The 20213-nt window shown below is 35.0% G+C and overlaps 1 protein-coding gene across 5 annotated transcripts in view; it reads right to left on the reverse strand.

Annotated features, from left to right (window-relative positions):
- Positions 1–20213, reverse strand: part of PAN3 (poly(A) specific ribonuclease subunit PAN3) — a 79814-nt gene that overhangs the window by 31089 nt on the left and 28512 nt on the right. For 4 of the 5 annotated variants that reach the window (XM_064716802.1, XM_064716818.1, XM_064716792.1 and 1 more), the window contains exons 6-7: positions 13306–13467; positions 4985–5135 (exon numbers count right to left, since the gene is read on the reverse strand). In XM_064716802.1, the coding sequence (XP_064572872.1) occupies positions 4985–5135; positions 13306–13467 (313 nt within the window). The remainder of the gene's footprint in view (positions 1–4984; positions 5136–13305; positions 13468–20213) is intronic. The other variant, XM_064716823.1, reaches the window with a different exon arrangement.

Consider the following 20213-nt stretch of genomic DNA (forward strand, 5'->3'; position numbering starts at 1 on the left):
CCAGAGTCTGGTTATATTCTACTAGAACATACTACACATGCTACAAGAATTTTGCTCCTACTGCCGTGGTAGGTATGGACAGGTTGAGACAACAAATATTGAAGGTTACAGATTCTTCTGAGAGACTTGCATTACATTCTGCACAATCTAAATAACTATTGAAAGCCAAGCATAACAAAAAAAAAAAAAAAAACCACAAAAAAACCCAATTAATACAGTGCAACTTTGCATATTTAAGTACTTCAGGCAACTGAAAGAGTGCACAAACTCAAGCAGATATCACCCACTTCATTAGTATTCCAGTAAATTAAAAGCATACTAATAGTAATATTTAACCATAACAAATGAAATTAGAGGAAAATAAAAGAAAATTAGTTTTTTTAACAAGTGATTATATATTTCTACTGACTAATCCTCAAGGAAAAAGATGTTACTAAACATGCAATAGTAACAACAGAACCAGACCTCACAGAATTAGGCTGGTTTTAATAGCACAGTTTATAAAAATGCCTATTCACTTAAGGGCCTAACAAAAAAATGAGCTTTTAAAAACCTAGTTATGATTTATATATATATACACACACACACATATACACACATGTATAGATATAGATTGATAGATATATATCTCACTCCTATCAGTGATCTTGACAAACAATATTAAGCTTTCCCTATGAGAGGGTTCAAGATTCCCCTGCATCAAAATTCAAATGCCAACAAGAATACTAGACAGACATCAAAAAGCCTGTTTCTAATTGTCCCTCTCCACTCCTTGTCATGGGGAATCTTAATACACTTCATCAAGAAGTCAAATACAATCTTAAAAGATGAACTGCAAGGGAAAAAGACTTCTTTAACTTTTCTATCTAAAAAGAGGTGTCATGGTATGCAGCAGTCATGGTGTCATCACACCAACACAGAAATGGTTTTGGGATTTGAAGATCTTTTCCCAATATTCACAGTGAATGTGCAGGCTACCTACACACACCTGCAGCTCCTGATGCCTACTTGTAAAGAGAGATACTTACGTACCCCTCTTATTCTCATATTTTCATTTATTGCCTTGTTTTTTATTTTTGAAGTTTCATTGTGACTGAGGAAAGGGAAATGGCAGACTTTGACATGCATTTGAGATAATGCCCGAAGACATTTCATGAGATTAATGTTTCTAATAAAGCTTTGTAGCACACAATGTATTTGAATTAAAAGCTACAGAGTATTTTGAATCTGATAATTCACACAGATAATCAGGATCAAAGGGCATTAAGCATGATTTCTTCATGACTCAGTATCTACTACTTTTTGATTTAATGAGAATTCACAACTTAGTGAGGCAGGATTTCATTAAGCTCAGGTGTATGCAAATCAGCTGGCCTACAACATTCAAGGTTTTAAAAAACCTTCAAGTTTTGCCTACAAATTTAGTAGTTTGCAACCATATCCCTATGTGTCTAATGCTTGTAACATATTCAGAGGCGAAAAATTAAACATTTAATATTTTATCACTTTAATGTTCTGTACTTTAGAGATACCACAGACTACCAGGTAAATTTTGAAGAATGACAAAGCAAAGTAAATTATAATATCAGATTATTTCAAGAACTGAAAGCAACATCCCTAAATTCATTAACTATTTCTTTTTATTGTAAACTTTCTATCAGGTCATTAGCATTGTAGCTGTGTATTTTCAAGTTAATTAAATCTGCTTCATTCCCTAAACAATTTGTACCATCAATTCTTCCTCTTCAATTTCAATAGGGAAAATAAGATAATTTTAGAGTCTCTTCATCTTCTTCTCTTCTTACATTATTCTGGAATAGCTGCAGAACTTCCTCTGCACCACATTTGACCCAAGAGGCTGGAACAAGCTCTTGGGGCCTTCAGCCACACAAACCACCTCAGCTGAAAGTGCTCCATCTCCAGCTGGGGCTGCGGGCTCTGAGAGCTACAATCCTGAAGCTCATCACAATGGAGATGTGTCAATTGGACACAAGCACAGCACCTTCACACTCCTGGCTCCTAAGCCTGCAGGTTCAGACTGGCAGCAGAAATGGCATCTCCTGCATTCTGCATAGCTCAGAATCTGACTTGGACTAAATATAAAAGCAACAGCAATTTGCTGTCACTTCCATCAGCGACAAAGGCATCATTCTTTAGGTATAACTGAGACATTTTTCACTGCTGGGGGCCATACATCTGTTCTCTCTCAAGTTCAACACAGTAATGACGTCTTATCACTTCAATGACATTCATGAATTTCTTTCACACACTGTTGCATATTTAATGGCATTAATACTCTAACACAGCTACACAGGACTGGGTAAGGTAAACTTGTAAGTAAAAGTGCTATTTGAAGATCATCAACTTCTTACTAGATTTCCCACAGAAATGACCAACAGGGTGTGTTTGCTAGCAAGGAAAGGGAGGAGCAATAAGGTAGTATTCAGGTGAGTTTACAGAAAAAGAGTTTGGAAATGGTAAATGAGATCTGTTTATAACTATTCAGTGAAACAATTTTCTCCCACCACTTGTGTAAGTTGCACTTCATATCGCTCTCTTTCCATACTCTATTAAAGGTCACCAAGATGAACATGATTCCATGTTGAGATAACCCTAGAAAGCACTTACATAAATAAACATGTGAATGTGGGAGTAACCTTCTTCCATGCTACATTCTAATCAATATGTTAGGCATGGATCCAACAAGTTACCCACTAAAGTATTTTACATTTCCCCTGTCATATTTTTCAGTATTTCTGCAGTACTGTTGACAAGACAGGCAGAACAAATTATTTCCGAAGGACAAGAAATACTAGACGTCAAAAGTGGTTTTGATTTTAATCTCAGAAATTAGATATGTGAAAGAACTTACATTTTTTCATCATCAGGAAGGAAATCAAAGGATTGTTTTCATTATTTACCTACTTTGTTATGGGTGAATAAAACTAGCAGTCTTAAATACTCCTACTACATTTCCTTATTTCTCATGAAATTTTGACTTCCTCCAGTATCCTGTAAATTACAATAAGCAATCTTAATCTCACATAAATACTTAAATCCACAGAGTTATTCTACTGGAGAGTATTCACCCTTTAAGTAGAAGGAGACTTATCTTTATTCAAAGGAAAATTCTTATGAACTCTTTACATGGCTTTTATTTGAATTTGTTTTCACTTATTGAAAACTAACATATCTCAACCATTTTTTCATGACAACTTCAGAATGTATTTCAGTATTTTTTCATTCTGTTACCCAGTATGATCTAAGTGGTGAAGTTTCCCCACACAAAGATACTGCTTTCTTATTTAGGAGCCTAATTTTTTAGAAAGAGCACCTCCTAGCTGACCTTGAGGTAACAGGAATTTTTGTGCATGGATCCTGTTGACAGCTTTAATGTTGACATTTAAATAAAAATAAAAGTCTGTGAGCAGTATTTACATAGGACACTTAGGTTCAAAGAATTCTGCACTTAGTGAAAGAAGAAACGCTTCTAGAAAAATTCAGAGAATCCAACCAAGGTCCTTACTTTTAACTACATTTTCATTTTATTTATACAGGAAGAGCAGGGAAACAAGCCAACTCTGCCTGAAGCTCTCTCTTATGAACACTCCCCCATCCCTCTTGTCCACAAACAAACAATAGTATTTGAGGCTAGAAAGTATGCAGCATTGGTATCTGTATTTATTTCTAGGACCTGAAATTGTTGTGTGAACTTCTTTCATCAGTGTTACTTATCCTTTCAAGTATTACTTACAGATAGTAAAGAAATTGGACTGTGAAGGATCCCTCTGAGACCCCACTGGACACTTTCCAAAAGTAGATCATTTTACTGTATTCTATTTAATCCTTTATACACTTTTCAATCCAGGTGACAAGGCTGAGAGGCATATAAACACAACAGTTTTCCAATAAGACGGTACAGCACAATATAGGATCAAGCAGACACAGTACCACAACATGTTCATTTGGTCAGCAGAAGTATCAATCTGTCCTAGCCTGCTCTATGTTTTCACATGCAAGCTTAATGCTGGCTTCTTTCACATTGACACTAGCATCAAGAAAGACTGAAGTTCATTTTAATAAATGGTAATTGCCAATAGATGTTCAAAAAAATCATTTATAGCATTTGTCCATCCGCCTTTTGGCAATTACCTAATGGCTCTCAGTAGCCACAAGGGACTTCTGGAGGTTTAAGTACATACAGAAACTCATTAAAGAATCTGCAGTGTGAATATCCAGATTTGCTGATAGCTATATACTAAAAATATTGTAATTTTCATTCTATTAATTTTGTTTAAATAAGTTAACACCTTAAGATCAGAAGACTAAAAGATGCATGAAGGGCTTGAACTTCTCAAATGTGTAAAAAAAAATCTGTCACTCAATTACATAACTGCATGGGACACATTTCAGTAAGAGTTTTAAACCTGGGAAATAACTATAAATTAGAGGTCTTAAAAGTGAGATTACATGTGACAGATATAATAAAAATTAACACTATTTTGCAAGGCACAGTATTATAGAATTAGCTTGTCTTCTACTTTGTGTTTTTAATCCAGATTTTTTAGTCCTCATATGTACTCATTAATAACAAAAAAACACTTCTACATCACACCGTCTAGAAACATATAAAAAGAGCACATTGGTGTGCAGTAAACCAAGACCATATGCATTGTAGACTATAATGCATTTCTAGACTATGGATAGCATAAATCCTCTCCGGGTACTGCTCTGGCAAGAACCACTCAGGACACAGTATGTGATAACTCAGCAACCCTTTTCCCCAAAAAGAGCAGCGTAAGTTGTTAATTTCAAAGCTGCTGTGGCTGAGCAGATTTCACAGCCTGCAGTGTGATTTCCATACTACTGGAATATAAATCCAAAGTTCCTCTGCTTTTTAATGATTGCCTTACAATTAAGAGTTGAAGTAGGAGGTAGCTACACCTATAGCACACTGTACTAGAAATCATTACTCTCAACTTACCTGGTGCTAACCCAGCATTAGCAGGACTTCCCATGGAGGGGTGAGAGAACAAGGCTTGAGAGAAGGCAGACATACTTGACTGGGATACATTACTCAGCCTGGAGGTTGATCCTCCTTTAGGAATAAACTCACTTGCAGAAGGATTTGGTGTCTGTTTAAAAAAAATAATAAATTCAATGTTTATTTCAAATGAGAAGGGATTTATTTGGTAGAAAATACTTTCTAGACAGGCCTACTAGTCACAAGGGGTATTTTTACACTACATACAGCTTACTGAAGAGAACAAAGAATACTGGAAGCTGGTCTGCATGAACAAATTTAGACATGTTTTAAGCTTATGTCTGAAGTGTTAGAAGCAAACTTTCCATATGAGCAGCTGGTCTACAAATTCATACAACATTTTGCAAAAGGCTTTCCATAAGCATTACATTACAAGTAGGAGAACAGACTTGACACTGAGAAAGCTTTGCCACAGCTGCACAGACTGTTCTCCCACGACTTCAGCAACTTTGTCTCAAACTAACTAGCAATTTCCAATTAAAGGAGTAAAAATGATTCCTAGTAGAAAAGTCACCCCTGCCTCTATTTCATATAGATCTGTATGTTTAGCTTTTTTGTGAAGGTAATTTCTGCTTTAATTACCTGTTTTATTTATCTGGCACCCTTAATAATAAAGGCTTATTTGGTGCCATGGAAAAAAACAGAAGAATGATGGCCAAACATCATCAATTTGTTAGTACATAAAACAAATACAAGAGCAATTTTTAATTTCTATTAAAATCAGTAACAGACAGTTTTGTAGTTTGGAATCATGGTGTTTGTTTTGAGGTGAGGTTTTTGTTTGATTTGGAGCATAGAGGGTTAGAAAAAGAAAATTCCAGTTAGAGCTCTGAAGGCAAAACACTTATCATTGGACAGACAATTAAAAATGACAGGAGTGGAACAAAAACTACATTAAGCCAAAAAATAAAATCAATTATTACATTAACACACTGAAAATCTTGAAGATTATTGAATTAAAGGATTTAGTTTATTAAGTAATCTGCACAGTACCTCCCAAAAGTGTCTAAACAAGTTAAGTAAAATAAGAAGACAGCAACAGTTCCCAATAGACATGGAGGACTGTTAAGATAATCCATAATGGTTTTTACAGAAAACTACATTGGACTACTTTGGTTTCAGGCAATTTTAAAATAACCAAATATATCAACTGTTAGTTCAATTACTAATATTGATTTTACCAATATAAAGCGGCAACAGAGTAATAAGTTAGTGCCAAATTAGAAGTGAAGTGTGAACATCAGTGAAGAAAGCATTTGAGAACAGTTTCCGTTAACTGGGTTTTAATATCTTTATTCGATTATTTCTGCCAAATATCATAGTATTAATGTATTTCTATGCAGTGAAAAAGAAGGTTCTCAAAGTCGTAAAATTAAAGAAGATGCCCAGGTTTAAAAGCAAATAGCAAAAATATTCTACCTTTAATCACACAGTAAATTTTAACCATGATGCACTTTATGATACCAACTACCACCTTATTTGTCACCTTACGTGTGCATGTTTCTGAATACTGAAGGAACAGCTACAAGTAAATATGCTGACTGTGAAGTAAAACATTTAAATGGGTAAAGCGTTCCATGAATTTTAAAACTCTTTAATTACACTTCAGGAAAACATGTTAAGATATACACTAATACAGCAAAACAAATTATAAGTTGAATTATACAGACTGAAAAGACGTAACTGACTCATTTATACTCAAAAGGTAATATTCCGGACTTATCTGAATTTAGGTACAGGAATATGTAAGAATAGTGCTCCTCTAGATAAAAACTGGCATGCAACCATTCAGTGAAATCTGCACTGAAACTGAAGAAAATTACAAAGGTGGTGAAGTACCACCTTCACCAAACAGTGATAGACCTAAATAGCCATCAAACAAAACAACTGGGAGAGCAAGGGACAGAATTTACATCATCTTGCTAAAAGAACACAATTCCAAGGAACTACACAATCTACATTTTTCCACTGCTAAAAGTAGCAATGACACATCCACAGCTCTATCACATCTAAATACTGTGTCAAGGTGACAAGGGTGGGACATGCCATTAGAAGCATGCAAGCAGAGAAAAAGACACCTTCTGGAAGGTAACTCAGACTTTCCTAGAGCAACTGAGAGATTTCCCAAAATCCCATCTTATAATTTTCACCTACTGATTCAAACTCCTACAGCACAGAGATGCTACTTGTTTCTAATCGCATTCTGCAATTTTCATAGACCAGTTTTCCTGTCTAAAAGTCACTTACTTACTAGCAAAAAGGTACTTACCTAGTAAAAGTTACCTATAACCATCAAAAATTTTAAATGCAGCTTCACTTTAAGAAAGAGCTCCACTTTAACTGGGAGGTGTTTTAATTTATCCAAGTGAAAGAGTCAAACCCAGAAATCTGCTAGGGCTGATCTAGTTTATGCTGTAGAATTACAAACTACAATGGGTCAAGTCTGATGGAAATTCAGTTTCATTCCATTATTTGATATCACAATTCAGGATGAGCATCAAAGCCGAGTAAGATGAAGTTGTTTTAACATAACTTTGATGAAAATGCTATATATGTTATATATATATAACATTTATATATATATATATATATATATGTTATAATGTGTATGAGTAAACAGCTCTGATTCATGAAGACAGACTCTATACTATGAAAGCCTGTTTTACTTCTCTGTGATGCTGAGATGCAACATGAAGCTGCAATTCAAGACTTTTCCCACTGGTAAAAAAAGTGATTTAACTTTTGGTTACAATTTTAAGACCCATCTTCAAATTGTTTTCTAAATACAGAAAAATACTCAATTTCCACAGTCAGTAACCACAATAAACAAATCAAAGTAATACAGCAAATTCTAGTGATTAGTGGTCAAACCCAGCAAATACTGTCAGACAATTTGAAGCTTAAGCCCCACTCCACATTTAAATGCATTACATCTATGTGTAAAGAAGTTCTTCTGTGCTTTGGAAAACATTTTATCTGAAGTAAAATATTAATTTTTCTGAAAACAGTTTTCTTGCATGAAAATAATTAAGATAATGAGGCCAGATCAAGTGACCAAACTAAGTGAGGGAATGTAATATTACTATTAGCTTTTTAATATTTAATATCTTAATTAGTTTTGAATCTTTGTAGATAACCATTTTACAGCAATGACCATGCAAATATGCCAAAATTAGAAAGCCACATTCTTAGTGGCCAATGATTCAAAGTATTATATTCTTGGCCTTCAAAACATCCTACTTTCATTCTGTCAACTCAAAATACAAAGTATAATTTCCAGTTTTAGCTTTACATTTGGATCAATGGTAAGCATGAAAATTTGTTTAAATGGTAACTATCCTTTAGAATCCAACTGAGTATTCTTACAGTTTTTCCATTAAAGTTCTACCAGACTCTAATGGAAAAACCGTAAGATGACAGTATGAAAGACTTCCCAAGATGACAAAAAAATTTAAATTTTTATAAGATAATAATATCTTATATAATATATAAATAATCTAGAGATCTTCTTAGAGAAAACATTTTCTTCATTCAGTATTATGTTTAAATTTTGTATACAGCTTCTAAACAAATGTCATTTAATTATTATTTCATTATTCATTTCAGAATAAAGTAACTTATTCATGCTAAACGAGGCTTAAAAAATTTAAGTCAGAATAAATCAGGATTGGTAAAATACATAGAGAAAATAGGTATTGAAAACTGTTATTGATTTTCAAGAGTAACCAGAAGAATGGACATGCAAGAATCATGTAATGATTATGCAATACTGTGATGTTAAAAAGTAGCAAATGTACTTCTAAACCCAAAACAATAAAAAAAAGCCTTCTAGCACTGTCTGCACTATGTTAAATAAGTCTAATTTCAGTTTCAAATGCACATGCCCCATAAAAAGGCACACACAAAATTTCAAAATGCTAATCAACATGTCTTCAGTTAACAGCATAAAAGAGAAGGAAGTACAGCTGTGTCAGCAACATTATGTATTTCTAGCAAACCACCTAAGGTGACTTCTGATACCTTTGCTAAAATTGCCATCATTACCTTTTCCTCTCAACCTTGCCAACTGAAATGTCAGCCACCTTCTTCCAATATATTAGTAAGGATGCCACAAACTAAAGCAGTAAAGCAACTTCCCTAATTACTACCTGAATGCAGTTATGCATTCTCAGAATGATTCCATGAAGAAACTTCATCTAAATACCCCCCTCTGAGATTCTTTATGTCCATGCCTCTTTTCAGTCAGCTTTGCAAAGAAACTTCCAAAGACAGACCAAAAAATACTGAGTCCACCCAGCTCCACTTACAAAAACAATTCCTACACTTCTGTACATCACAATGAAAAAACTTTATAAAATACAGTCCAAATAAAGGCTGGTTTTAGCCACAATGCAATTACTAAGGATGGGACCAAAAAGTACAAAAGGAGGCCAGGACTACTAAACTACTCATTTGTGTCACCAGTCAGCTCAGAATTTGTCTGGTGACTTTTATACTTTTACAGGTATTAAAAGGAAATAAAATTAAAATGTAGCATGGAGGGGAGGAAAAAAATATTCTATGAGTATCACAAAAAAAACCCCCGCTCCAGAACAATTAAAGGGCCCTTAAAAGAATGTACAGATGAAAGCAAAGAGCAAGCCAAGGATCTAAGCTGAAGACCACCACAGGAAGTACAACACAGCAGCATGTGGCATTACTGTATGTTAAGGAGCTGCACACAACAGATTTCTGTAATCCAGAAATAAAATCAAAATTACTGTTTCATCAACTATAAACTTTGATACACGTGATTTGTCTTTACGCTCCTCAGTGATAAACTTGTAAGGCCCCACTGCTGTACTAATTAATAAATGAATCCTCAAAGTGCCTTTAAGTACAGAAGTGAGCTGAATACAGGGATGTACAAGTTATGAAGCCTTTGGAAAGTCATGCAGGAATCCCACAGGAATACTGGAAACCACTCTTCTATCTCTCTCTCATTTCTCATTCAGCATCTCTCAACACAGCGGTACAGCAGCAGCAGAGATAGCATATCAGCTTCAGAGGCTGTAATAGCACTTCATTAGCTTGGTTCTGGTTCCTCATTCAACCAAAGTCCAAAGCCAGCTATCTGACTCAAAAAGTAGGCCAATCTCATTTGATTTCAGAAGGATGTGCTAATGTACTTACCATGCTAGAAACTGCATACAAGCTTCTTTGTTCTCTTTTTATGTTCTTCTTCACTTCCAAATTTATGCTGATCTGTTCTGACATCCCAAATTACATAATCATGTAATGGTTACAGAAAACTACCACTAACCCACAATCATGCTATACAGAAGGGCACTCCTTTACCAGTCTATTTTTGGCACAGTTTTCATAGTATCTCTTAGGAATACAGAAACATGCAGAAGTCTTTCTTGAGTTTAACATGTTATTTTGTTGCTGTTGTTTGGTTTATGGGTTTCTTTGTTGTTTTTTTAATGGACAGAGGCTCTATATAAAGAGATTCACTTTACAGAGCATTGTTGCAATTCCTCCAAATATTCCTTGTGAGCCATGACTTCAGAAAAATATGCATTTTGTGATGTCAGAGCAACCCAGAAGACATGGGAGGTTGCCAAGGACTTCAAAGCAAATCTTGCTATCCCACCATTGAATTTGTGTAACATGCTACATTATTATAATTACTGTGACAAGTCATCACATCACTCCAACAATAGGCTCTAATAAATTTCAATTTGCCAACACCATTATTTATGTTACTCTACTGCTCTCACAGAAGAATTAAGAGTCAATTTAATTAAAACTGGGTAAAATTACTTGACTAAAGATTTATTGGTTTATAAACCAGCCCACAGGCTCAGACAAAGCTATTAGCAAAGTCTTGTTACAACTGGCAAGTAGATCTCACTAAAAAGTAAAGTTTAAAATTAGATTTGGAATATTTTCATGTTTCTTTAACAAAAATCCTTTGAAGTACTGTAAAAACATCTAAAATTTTAGAGGTCTCTGCTCCTAATGCAACATGCTTGAAAAACTTAATTTCTATTATTAATTTTTGCTCAAGAAACAAAAAATTATGTTTTGATGGTGAATAATAACTAATCTGTATAGCTAAAATATATCAATTCCTACTATTCTAAGGAGGATTACATTTGCTATTATAATATATATCATGCGGTAGTATAGTAGCTCAGGACATTTCCTAATAAAAGGTAGGATACATCACTATAAAACAAACTTTGATTTGGGTTTTTTCTTCTTCTTTTAATGCAGAGTACAATTCACTCTGTAGACTTCACTTTCAATCATTTAAGTGTAATACCATATGTAAACAAAACAGATTGGGATTATAAATTCATAGCCATGCAGAAGTAACAGTTTAATTATTTTACAATGCAAGTTTTAACACCTTTCCTTCTTCAGTCTTGCCGGACTTCACAGTTGCTCTTCAATCCCTCCTGTTTCTCCTCCAATTCTATTTATTATGGCTGGCACATCCTTCTGTTCATACTTCCACCACATGTGCTTATACATGCTTTGTTAAAGCCCACATCTCCATGGTAAGCAACACAAGTGTATCATGTAATACAAAATCTAAATCTTCAGCCACACATACTTTGAATCAATTATGTAGCCAGGATTTTGGTGCAACAAAGGAGCCTGGAACTGTTCCCTTCAAAATCTATGTGCGCTGCAGCCAGTCCCAAACACTGCCAACCTCAGAAAGCGTGGGGACCTTGAGCTTCCTTCCCTGTGCCACACTTTGAACAACACTCCAGAGTGCACAGGCACTGAGAAGACAACTGCTCCTGGGAAGAAGCTTCAAGTTTGAGGAGGCCCCTGCCTCTCCAGCCTCCAAAAGCATAAAGTCCTTTTCTGTCTAATCTAAATGGAGTAGATTAACAACAAAGCTTGTTGCATCACTGTACAGCAAGAAACCAACAGAGGACAGGAGTGCAACAGGACTTTTTTTTGCCCATTAATGTCCACCTGAAAACTAAAAACCAGATTTCTGCTTCTCTCTTCTCAAAACAACTGTCTTTAATAACAACCTACATTCACTCTAAGATACACACAATAAATTGAGTTGGTCGATCTTCTTTCCCTTCAAAACAGTACTTCCTCACAGGGTCTTACCACTGTCCTTCAAGCTTACCTGGTCCTTCTACCAATGTTTCCTTAAAGCTTCATCTTTTCTCCCTCAGTGACTATGCTGCTTCCCCAGCAGCAAAAGGGCCAAGACAGGTCCAAATGTCCTTAACCAACATAGCATCATGCTGCCTACATCACGCTGCCCATGACTGCTCATTTCAGTAACACAGAGATGTCCAAACATCAAATAACACAAAACTAGTATCAGTGTGGAAAGGAGCTCGTACAAGTGCCATGTTGGCCCTTACATGGCAGAAATTCAGTGAACTGAAAGAAAATCCTAAAGTGCCACAAGCTCTAATTACAGGTCTGTTACCAATTTACCCACTTCATTCACTTAGAAAACACTAAAAACAACATCACCGTCATAGGAAGACTAAAATAGCAATCTCTGAGGAATAAAAAGCACTACACAAGTGATGAAAACAGTATTAGCAGCAGTGGCACAGCTCCCATCACTGTAATAATTTCCATCTAAATTCCACTTCAAGGGACATGAAACAGATTCATCCTAGGCTAGAATTATCCTTCATTTTCATCCCAAGGATTACCTACTACTTAGGGAGAGAGATATTCAAATCCACCTGTACCACTCCCCTCTTACAGAGCTGAAGAAGATTCAGGCATAAAGTTAAATAATGGTAAGAGTAGCATACACTTCTCAAAACAAGTTGAGAAGTATAAACTATCCAAACATAAAAATTAAGAATTTATACTTCCTGATGGCAATTCATACTTCATGATAGCAATGTCTTCAAATTCTGTACTGAGGGCATCATCTATTTGCATTGAGTCAATCATTTTAACAACAATCACTAATTTTACCAGTAAAAATCTTCCTCAGGGGAAAATTAAAGGCTGTGGTTGTTTGCTTTTAAAATACAATAAATTATTACTTTTGCTCCTTCTCCTCAGATTATACCAAAATCAAGTAAAGTACACAGCTCAGCAATGGGTGAAGCTAATTAAATATCTCCAAATCACTCTTAGAGGACCACTGTGTCAATTATGTAAAATAAATATTTGATCTTAACTCATACTTGGAGTAACTCTAACACTTTCCAGAATTGAAAATAAACATCCAAAATACGGAAAAAATTACTAGTAAAAAATAATTTTACCTGTAAATTGTTTTCTGTGACTCTGTTCCACCAAACCATATTGATGGGTACTCCTGTTTTACACCTGTCAGCCAGACAGCCAATAGGGTTCTTTGATTTTCTTGCTTTTGATCCCACCGGAACTATCCTCTCATCCAGCATTCCCAGTCGATACTTCCTGGGCTATGAAAAAGAAGCAGAGAAACCAGGCCACTCCTAACAACCCTCATCTAAAGCTACACTAAAACAGGTATTGCACTGTGATATGATTTTGGATTGGTGGAATAGGAAACAATTTGCAAGTAAAATTTAACTGAGACTGTTTCCTTTCAATCCTGACTATTTGGTTACAATAAATAATGCTTTAAAAAATTTTAAAAGAAAATAAACTTCAGAGACTACTAATTATTTGTAAGCAAAGCCATCCATTAGAAGTCAGCCACTGAAATATGTACATAAATTTGGAAATTCTGTCCAAATGAGAAATTGTTTTTAAAAAATTCATGTTTTCAAAATAAATACCTTCAATCACATCATAATAATGAACATCTCCTTTGAAATTTCTACTAAACAAAATTTAAATTTAAATTTGCCACGACTCATCTCCTGAAAAATCTGCTTTTAAAAATCAGGTAAAACTGAGTAGCCAATTGCAGCAGAACAGTGAGAAAAACATTTCTGCTTGGGTTAGTACTTAAAAAAAATAACTTCAGTTACTGTCTTAAGTGAAAACAGACAAGAATTACTATGACAAATGCATTGGGAACTGTCATAAAATTGAGAAAATAAAACACATTGAGGAAGTTAACATGTAGGAATTACTTGCACCTCATTAACAGTGACATTTCTACTACATTGGCAATGATCTCTACAAATGGAACTATGTATAAAGAATGATATGAACATTAAATTCAAAAGGCACACCATAAAAACGAAAATCTGTTAAATACTTTCAAACAGGTAATGTACAGAAGTTTTCAAGATTTCTCTGTGCTTTCAAACCTATGTGTATCTACCTAGATAGTAAATATCACCAAAAGAAAGATTTTAGCATCTATGCATATTTAGACCAGGGCCTTTTACGCCAATTATATCAACAATTGGATCAAATTGCAGAGGTTGGCTGGTTTAATTTCACTGTGGGGTTTTGTTTGGGCATTTTTATGTGACAGCGCAACTATCAGCTCAATATAGAGCACTCTAAGTAATCAAAGCTTAACTTACCTTTATTCAGGTATCTACTTCACCTGGCACCTTAGAAATCTTAGCAATATGTACCTTCATACACACTTTACAAATTATACTTCAGGAAACAAAGCAAGAATCTAACTGGAGAACATTTCCCACTCACACAGAAATAATTTATAAAACACAGGACAAAACTACCATAAAATGGCCGCAAAACCAAAACCTGAATAGATTCTCTCCTCTACTTCCCCAGAACCTTTTAGGCTGAAAGCTTTGGAAAGAATTAAAACTCATTAGAGTCAACCGTACCTCATCATTTGCCAAAAAAACCCAAACAAACCAACTCCTCCAAAAAACCCACAAAATCCACAAACAAAACGAAAAAAACATCCAAGGATACCAACACAGACTGTGAACTGCAAAGGCAACAAACTCTATGGAGGAGTTAACCAAACTTAGTAACAATAAACAAGACTGAATTTTAGCACACCAATTAGAAATCTGTGATGGGCAGGAAAAAGTCCTCCTGCACTTCAAACACACATCTGATCATAGTAAATCTAAATACTAGTTGTTTATTTGGAGAACCACTCAGTAAATCAGAAAGACTACTAAAATCCTAACCTGCAGAGCCATTAGAGCTGAGATGCTGGACATTCAAGCAAGATTGCACTTTCGGGCATTGTTTGAATACAGTATGTATTTTTCTTAGGCCAACTATTGGAAACAATATAATGAAGAGTAACAGTTTCCCTGGAAGCTTTCCCCTCTCTCTCTCTCCCTCCCTCTATGCTCTACCAAGTGCAGGGGTGCAGTCTGCCTCAGACTATTGGACTACCAACCAGTGCCCAAACATAATTCCATTCACAAAGGGTTCTTCTAATCTTCCATAGTAACTGGTCATCTACAAATACTTTGAAAAGGAGAACCAAAACAAAAGAGAAAATAAGCAAATCTGGAAGAAGGCTATTTTGGTCACAACAGGGTTTAGATTCCAGACAACAGGATGAAACTGTATTCTAGACTTTATGAAAGATCATATAGAGACAATATGAATTCATGTTCCAGTAGTAGTAGTTCTTTACTTACTTGTAATAAAAAATCAAATTAAGCACTAGATGAGTCTAAAGAAACACTTTTTCCTTTCATTACTTATCGTAAAACGTTAGGGGATTAACTAGGTCAAGATATTCTTTAGACATTAGAAGATGGAATAGACAATATTAACATTTGGAAATAAATTTTAGTCTATGTGCACCAATGTCATTCTAAATAACACTTGTTCCCAATGAGCAAACTTGGATCTGATTTAGAAATGCAATCTGAATTTAAAGGTAACCAGAAACAGTATCTACCAAGAGGACAGATTCAACGGAAGGGAAAACAAATAGATGGAGAAGTTTCAGTAAGTGTATCAACCTTCCTATAGCCCTGACCTCTACACAGAGCAGGAAATAAAGCAACACAAACAGTTCACCTTAAAATGAGTCAGAACTCATCAACCACTGATCATTTCTGAACATATATATATATAAGTATGTAAATATATCTACCTAAAACACAGAGGGCATGACAATCTGGACTAATTAACCAAACTTTTCTGCTTGGGGACAATTTCTCTTGGATGTTTACAAAAACACTTGGGTTTTTGCATTCCCTACAGTCTACGAGGTAAAAAAACTTTTCAGGTGTAGTAATTACTGGCTGCATGTTTACATGAGGCAGGGAATAGCTAACTACCTTTAATTGCTAGCAACAGCTTAGTTTTCCCCACGGTGAGAAGGGCAAGCATTTTCAACCATAGCTAATAATTATAATCCTTGCCCTGCAGAACCAAGCTGCTGCCAGCAATTAATGACAAGAGCCTACTGGTTGGCACATTTATTAGTAAAGATAAACCCCTAAAGTCCAAAAAACATTCCACTTGAAACAAAAGAGAGACACTCCAGAAACAAGTCCCTCCTAAGTAGTATCTTCACATGAGAACACTACTAATGATGATTTAACTTCACTAGCCCATGCTAGAAAGGATTCCTCAAGTCAGTTTAATTACTTGGCTCTCATTCATTCAGCAAGAACCTTGGGAATGTGTTCAGCAACTCTATTTTCTTCCTACTCTTTGCTGTAACAGTGTCTTTGTCCCTAGTTCCTCCTTTTTCAAGGACAGCAGGCAATATCACATTTCCCTTTTCTAATTCAGGATTAAACTGACCTCTAGTGTAAGATGTTCCATGGCTATCCCAGAGGAATAAATTTAAGCAAGAAAATATCTACAAACATTCAAACTATAAAGACTTTCATGCAGTATTTAAGTTAGATAAACTGACAAATCAAGCTACACAACTGCAAAGTTCCCTTGTCCTGAAGAACTGCAACTTATTTTTTTAGGATCACTCAGCTCCCAAATTACATTTCTGTTCCTTAAAATGCATTTACCTCTAGCAAGCTTTGAATTTTAGATTTACAAGCCCTTCCTAGTACCAAAACCTACCCAATTAAGTCTAGCACACAAACACATGAGCAGGCTATTGCATTTCAACGTATTGTGAAGAGTCTGAGCTATGGCAATGCTGTCTATGTGCTTCTACTATCAAACCAAATAGAAGCCATCTTAAGCCCTCTCCATCACAGGTTAAATGAAGCAGCATTACCCTAAATTACTATAGCTAAAAGGTATCACAGTAGCATTAGCTAGGGCTCATCTGTTGTACAATGAGTTGACTGCATCTACATGCACAAAAAAAATACTACATCCTCAGACAGAAAATTTTAAAAAGCTACACAAACGCACACTTTTCTTGTACTACTTACTGGACTACCAAAATTATGTGAGACACAATTTTAAATTTCAATGCTCACTTTTGAAAGGTCTAATATTTTTTTTTAATTAACGGCAAAGAGACCATTAGAAAAAGAGGTTAAACATTCAGCTAGGCTGCTAACCTACTAAAAAAGGAGCAATTCTTGTTTTATCATGCCTTTAAAACTAAAACCAAAATAGAAGTTCTTGATGTCTTTATTGCTACTTTCACTCAACAATTGATTAAGCTGGAATAAGCCAGTACTCTAAACACCAAACCATAGATATGAATTTCAATATGTCATTGAGCTCCTTTACAGGCACAATCAGCTAAGCAGTACCTTAATTTTGAATACAACTCTGTTACTGTGTATTACTGAATCCAGTTAAGTGCTACACCTGAAAATGAGTTATGGTCACCAGGAATATCCTAACAGACTTTTAATATGAAAAAAAAAAAAATGTCTTTTAAGTGAAGTTAAGCTGTTTAAGTTTTGTAGCCAATAAAGCTGCAATACCTCTTCACATGGAATGGGTTAATTGCTAACCAAAATACCCTCTACTCTTCCTTTTTTTTTTACAACCAGCAGGAACTGGTAGACAGGCAGACCACGCTTGTGTTTTTTTGTATCTCAGCTTCTGAAGGCCAGAACCAATGTTTTAACTTTTGATATCCAAAAAAAAAAAAAAAAAAAATTGAATAGGGGCTTGGTCAACAGCCTAAAAATAATTGTGTGGCAGGCTGGTATTTGTTTTTGGGTGGAGGGTTTTTTCCCTTATGAAAAAAAGACAACTATGCTAATATTTGTAATGCTTAACAAGTTTGGAGTTTAAAATACCAAACATTGATATTACATGCATTCAACAGACTAGACACCCTTCCATCGAGATTGCTCATGAAAACTACCTGGGTTTGGCTGAGGTCAGAATTTCACTAGCTGAAAAGTAGAAGACAGAGAGAAACAAGATGTATTCTTCTACCCCAAGAAAACTCAAGTATAACATTTGGCATGGAAACATGTCTTACTCTAGAGCAATGCATCTGATCATTGCAAAATAAAAATTTCTTGGTTTAAACAAATTTTAGAGATGCAACAGATCAGGCACTATATCAAGCATGTTAAACCATAGCCAAGTGAAACTTCAGGCTAACATACTAAAAAATTTTATTTAATGAGTAGATATGCTCAAGGCATGAAAATCTTGAAGAGTTCAGAAGCAGCAGAACTGACATAATTCAGTCAAATGTTTTCTCATCAATTTTGCAGCATAGTTATGCTGGGAAGAGGTATCAATTACCACAACTTCAAATCCTGGCATGGATTTAATTATATCGACAAACTTCTTTACTGAGAAATTCATATCCTCTGTTCAAATTGATGTAAACTGGTGGAAAAGCAGAATTTTTCCTACCACCATTAAAGCAGATAGTTCTAACTATAGTGAAGACTTGTCAGAGTACCACCACCCCAAGGTGTACTTTCAAAAACTCCACTACTAAGCATCATAGGCAAAACACAGATTTTCTTAATGTTTAAAGGTTTCTTTTAATAGGACAGAAAGTGCACAAGAGAATAAGAGAGTTAAAGACTGATGCAGCTTTTACTCTGGTCTTTAATAGGCACGATTTCTAAAAATGCCTAGCTATTTCTAAAATATCTCAAAATTTCTAGCAATTTTAAATACTTGTACAGTGCCTTCAACTAATGTGTGCATAAGTTTAATTTTTTTTATTATTTTACTGCAAATCACTCTTGAAGACTACATACACCTTGTCATAGCAAGAATCAAACAAAGCTTGCAAATGTAAACAAATGCATCCAGTTTATCAGTTAAATTTGAAGTTATTTGACTTCAAATACACAAAAGGATGAGGCAGCAAAATGTAAGTGTTACAAATTTTTAAAGGGAAATGCTTTTATAATTTGACTTATGGATCATAATGATCAGTAATTCACAGACAAAAATAAAAGCGAGTAATATACTCTTCCATGACACACTTAGAAGTGAAAAAGACATTTATCCAAACAGTAATATCTAAGATAGCAAGAGCATACAACCAAGGAGCAACTCCAATAACTATTCCAAGAAAAAATGTAAAGCAGATTACATTATATTATATTCTTGGAAAACATTTTAGACCACAGTACTACCTACAAACATTCATTAGTCTTCTCATAAAGCACAGTCCTTCTGCATTGCTGCAACAACTTTTTTTAGCACCAACTATAATGTTTTATTATTGTAGTACGGGTGTATAAATCCCAGAAGGAAAAATTTAGGTTTGAAATATAAATTTAGCCCAGGTACATTACAGAGTCTGTGCAGCCATAATTCTGTCTCAAAACACAGTGACATGATGCTTGATCATTACCCCTGAACTCATCAGAACACGATTCGTGCTTCTGACATTGTATGCAGGAGGCTCTGAAAGGTGAAAACTGTCTTGACACATTTTCATTAAAAGTAAATTCAGCAAGACCAGACATGGCACATAGAGCTTTTCAATGAACACCACTGAACTAGATAATGATCAGGTATCAGAGGTGCCAAGATGGAGCTGAAACAGGAAGCTGGAGAGAAATACAGGTTCCCAACAGGTAACAAAACTAGATGGGGGGCAGGACACAAAAATAAAATAGCAACCATTTAAGTCTTAAGAATTTAATATCTACAGGACCTGAAGTTATCTTTATTGTTTTATTTTAACTTGAGAAGTAAAACTCTTGTCATACTCATTAAAAAGCTTGCATTTATGCAGACTAGGCTTATAGGTCGTCTTTGCTTCAAATAATTTTCTATGCACATTTATCTCTGCTGATCAAAGTAAATTAAGTCTGCTGTCCAGTCTACCTTGCTGTAAATCTCCAGAGATGGCACTCAACAGCTGCACCCTGTTTGGGGTGAATTCAGATAATCTCTTTTATACTTTCCTTTCTAA

This window comes from Zonotrichia leucophrys, chromosome 1 (genome assembly GCF_028769735.1).
Source record: "Zonotrichia leucophrys gambelii isolate GWCS_2022_RI chromosome 1, RI_Zleu_2.0, whole genome shotgun sequence".
Lineage (NCBI taxonomy): Eukaryota > Metazoa > Chordata > Aves > Passeriformes > Passerellidae > Zonotrichia > Zonotrichia leucophrys.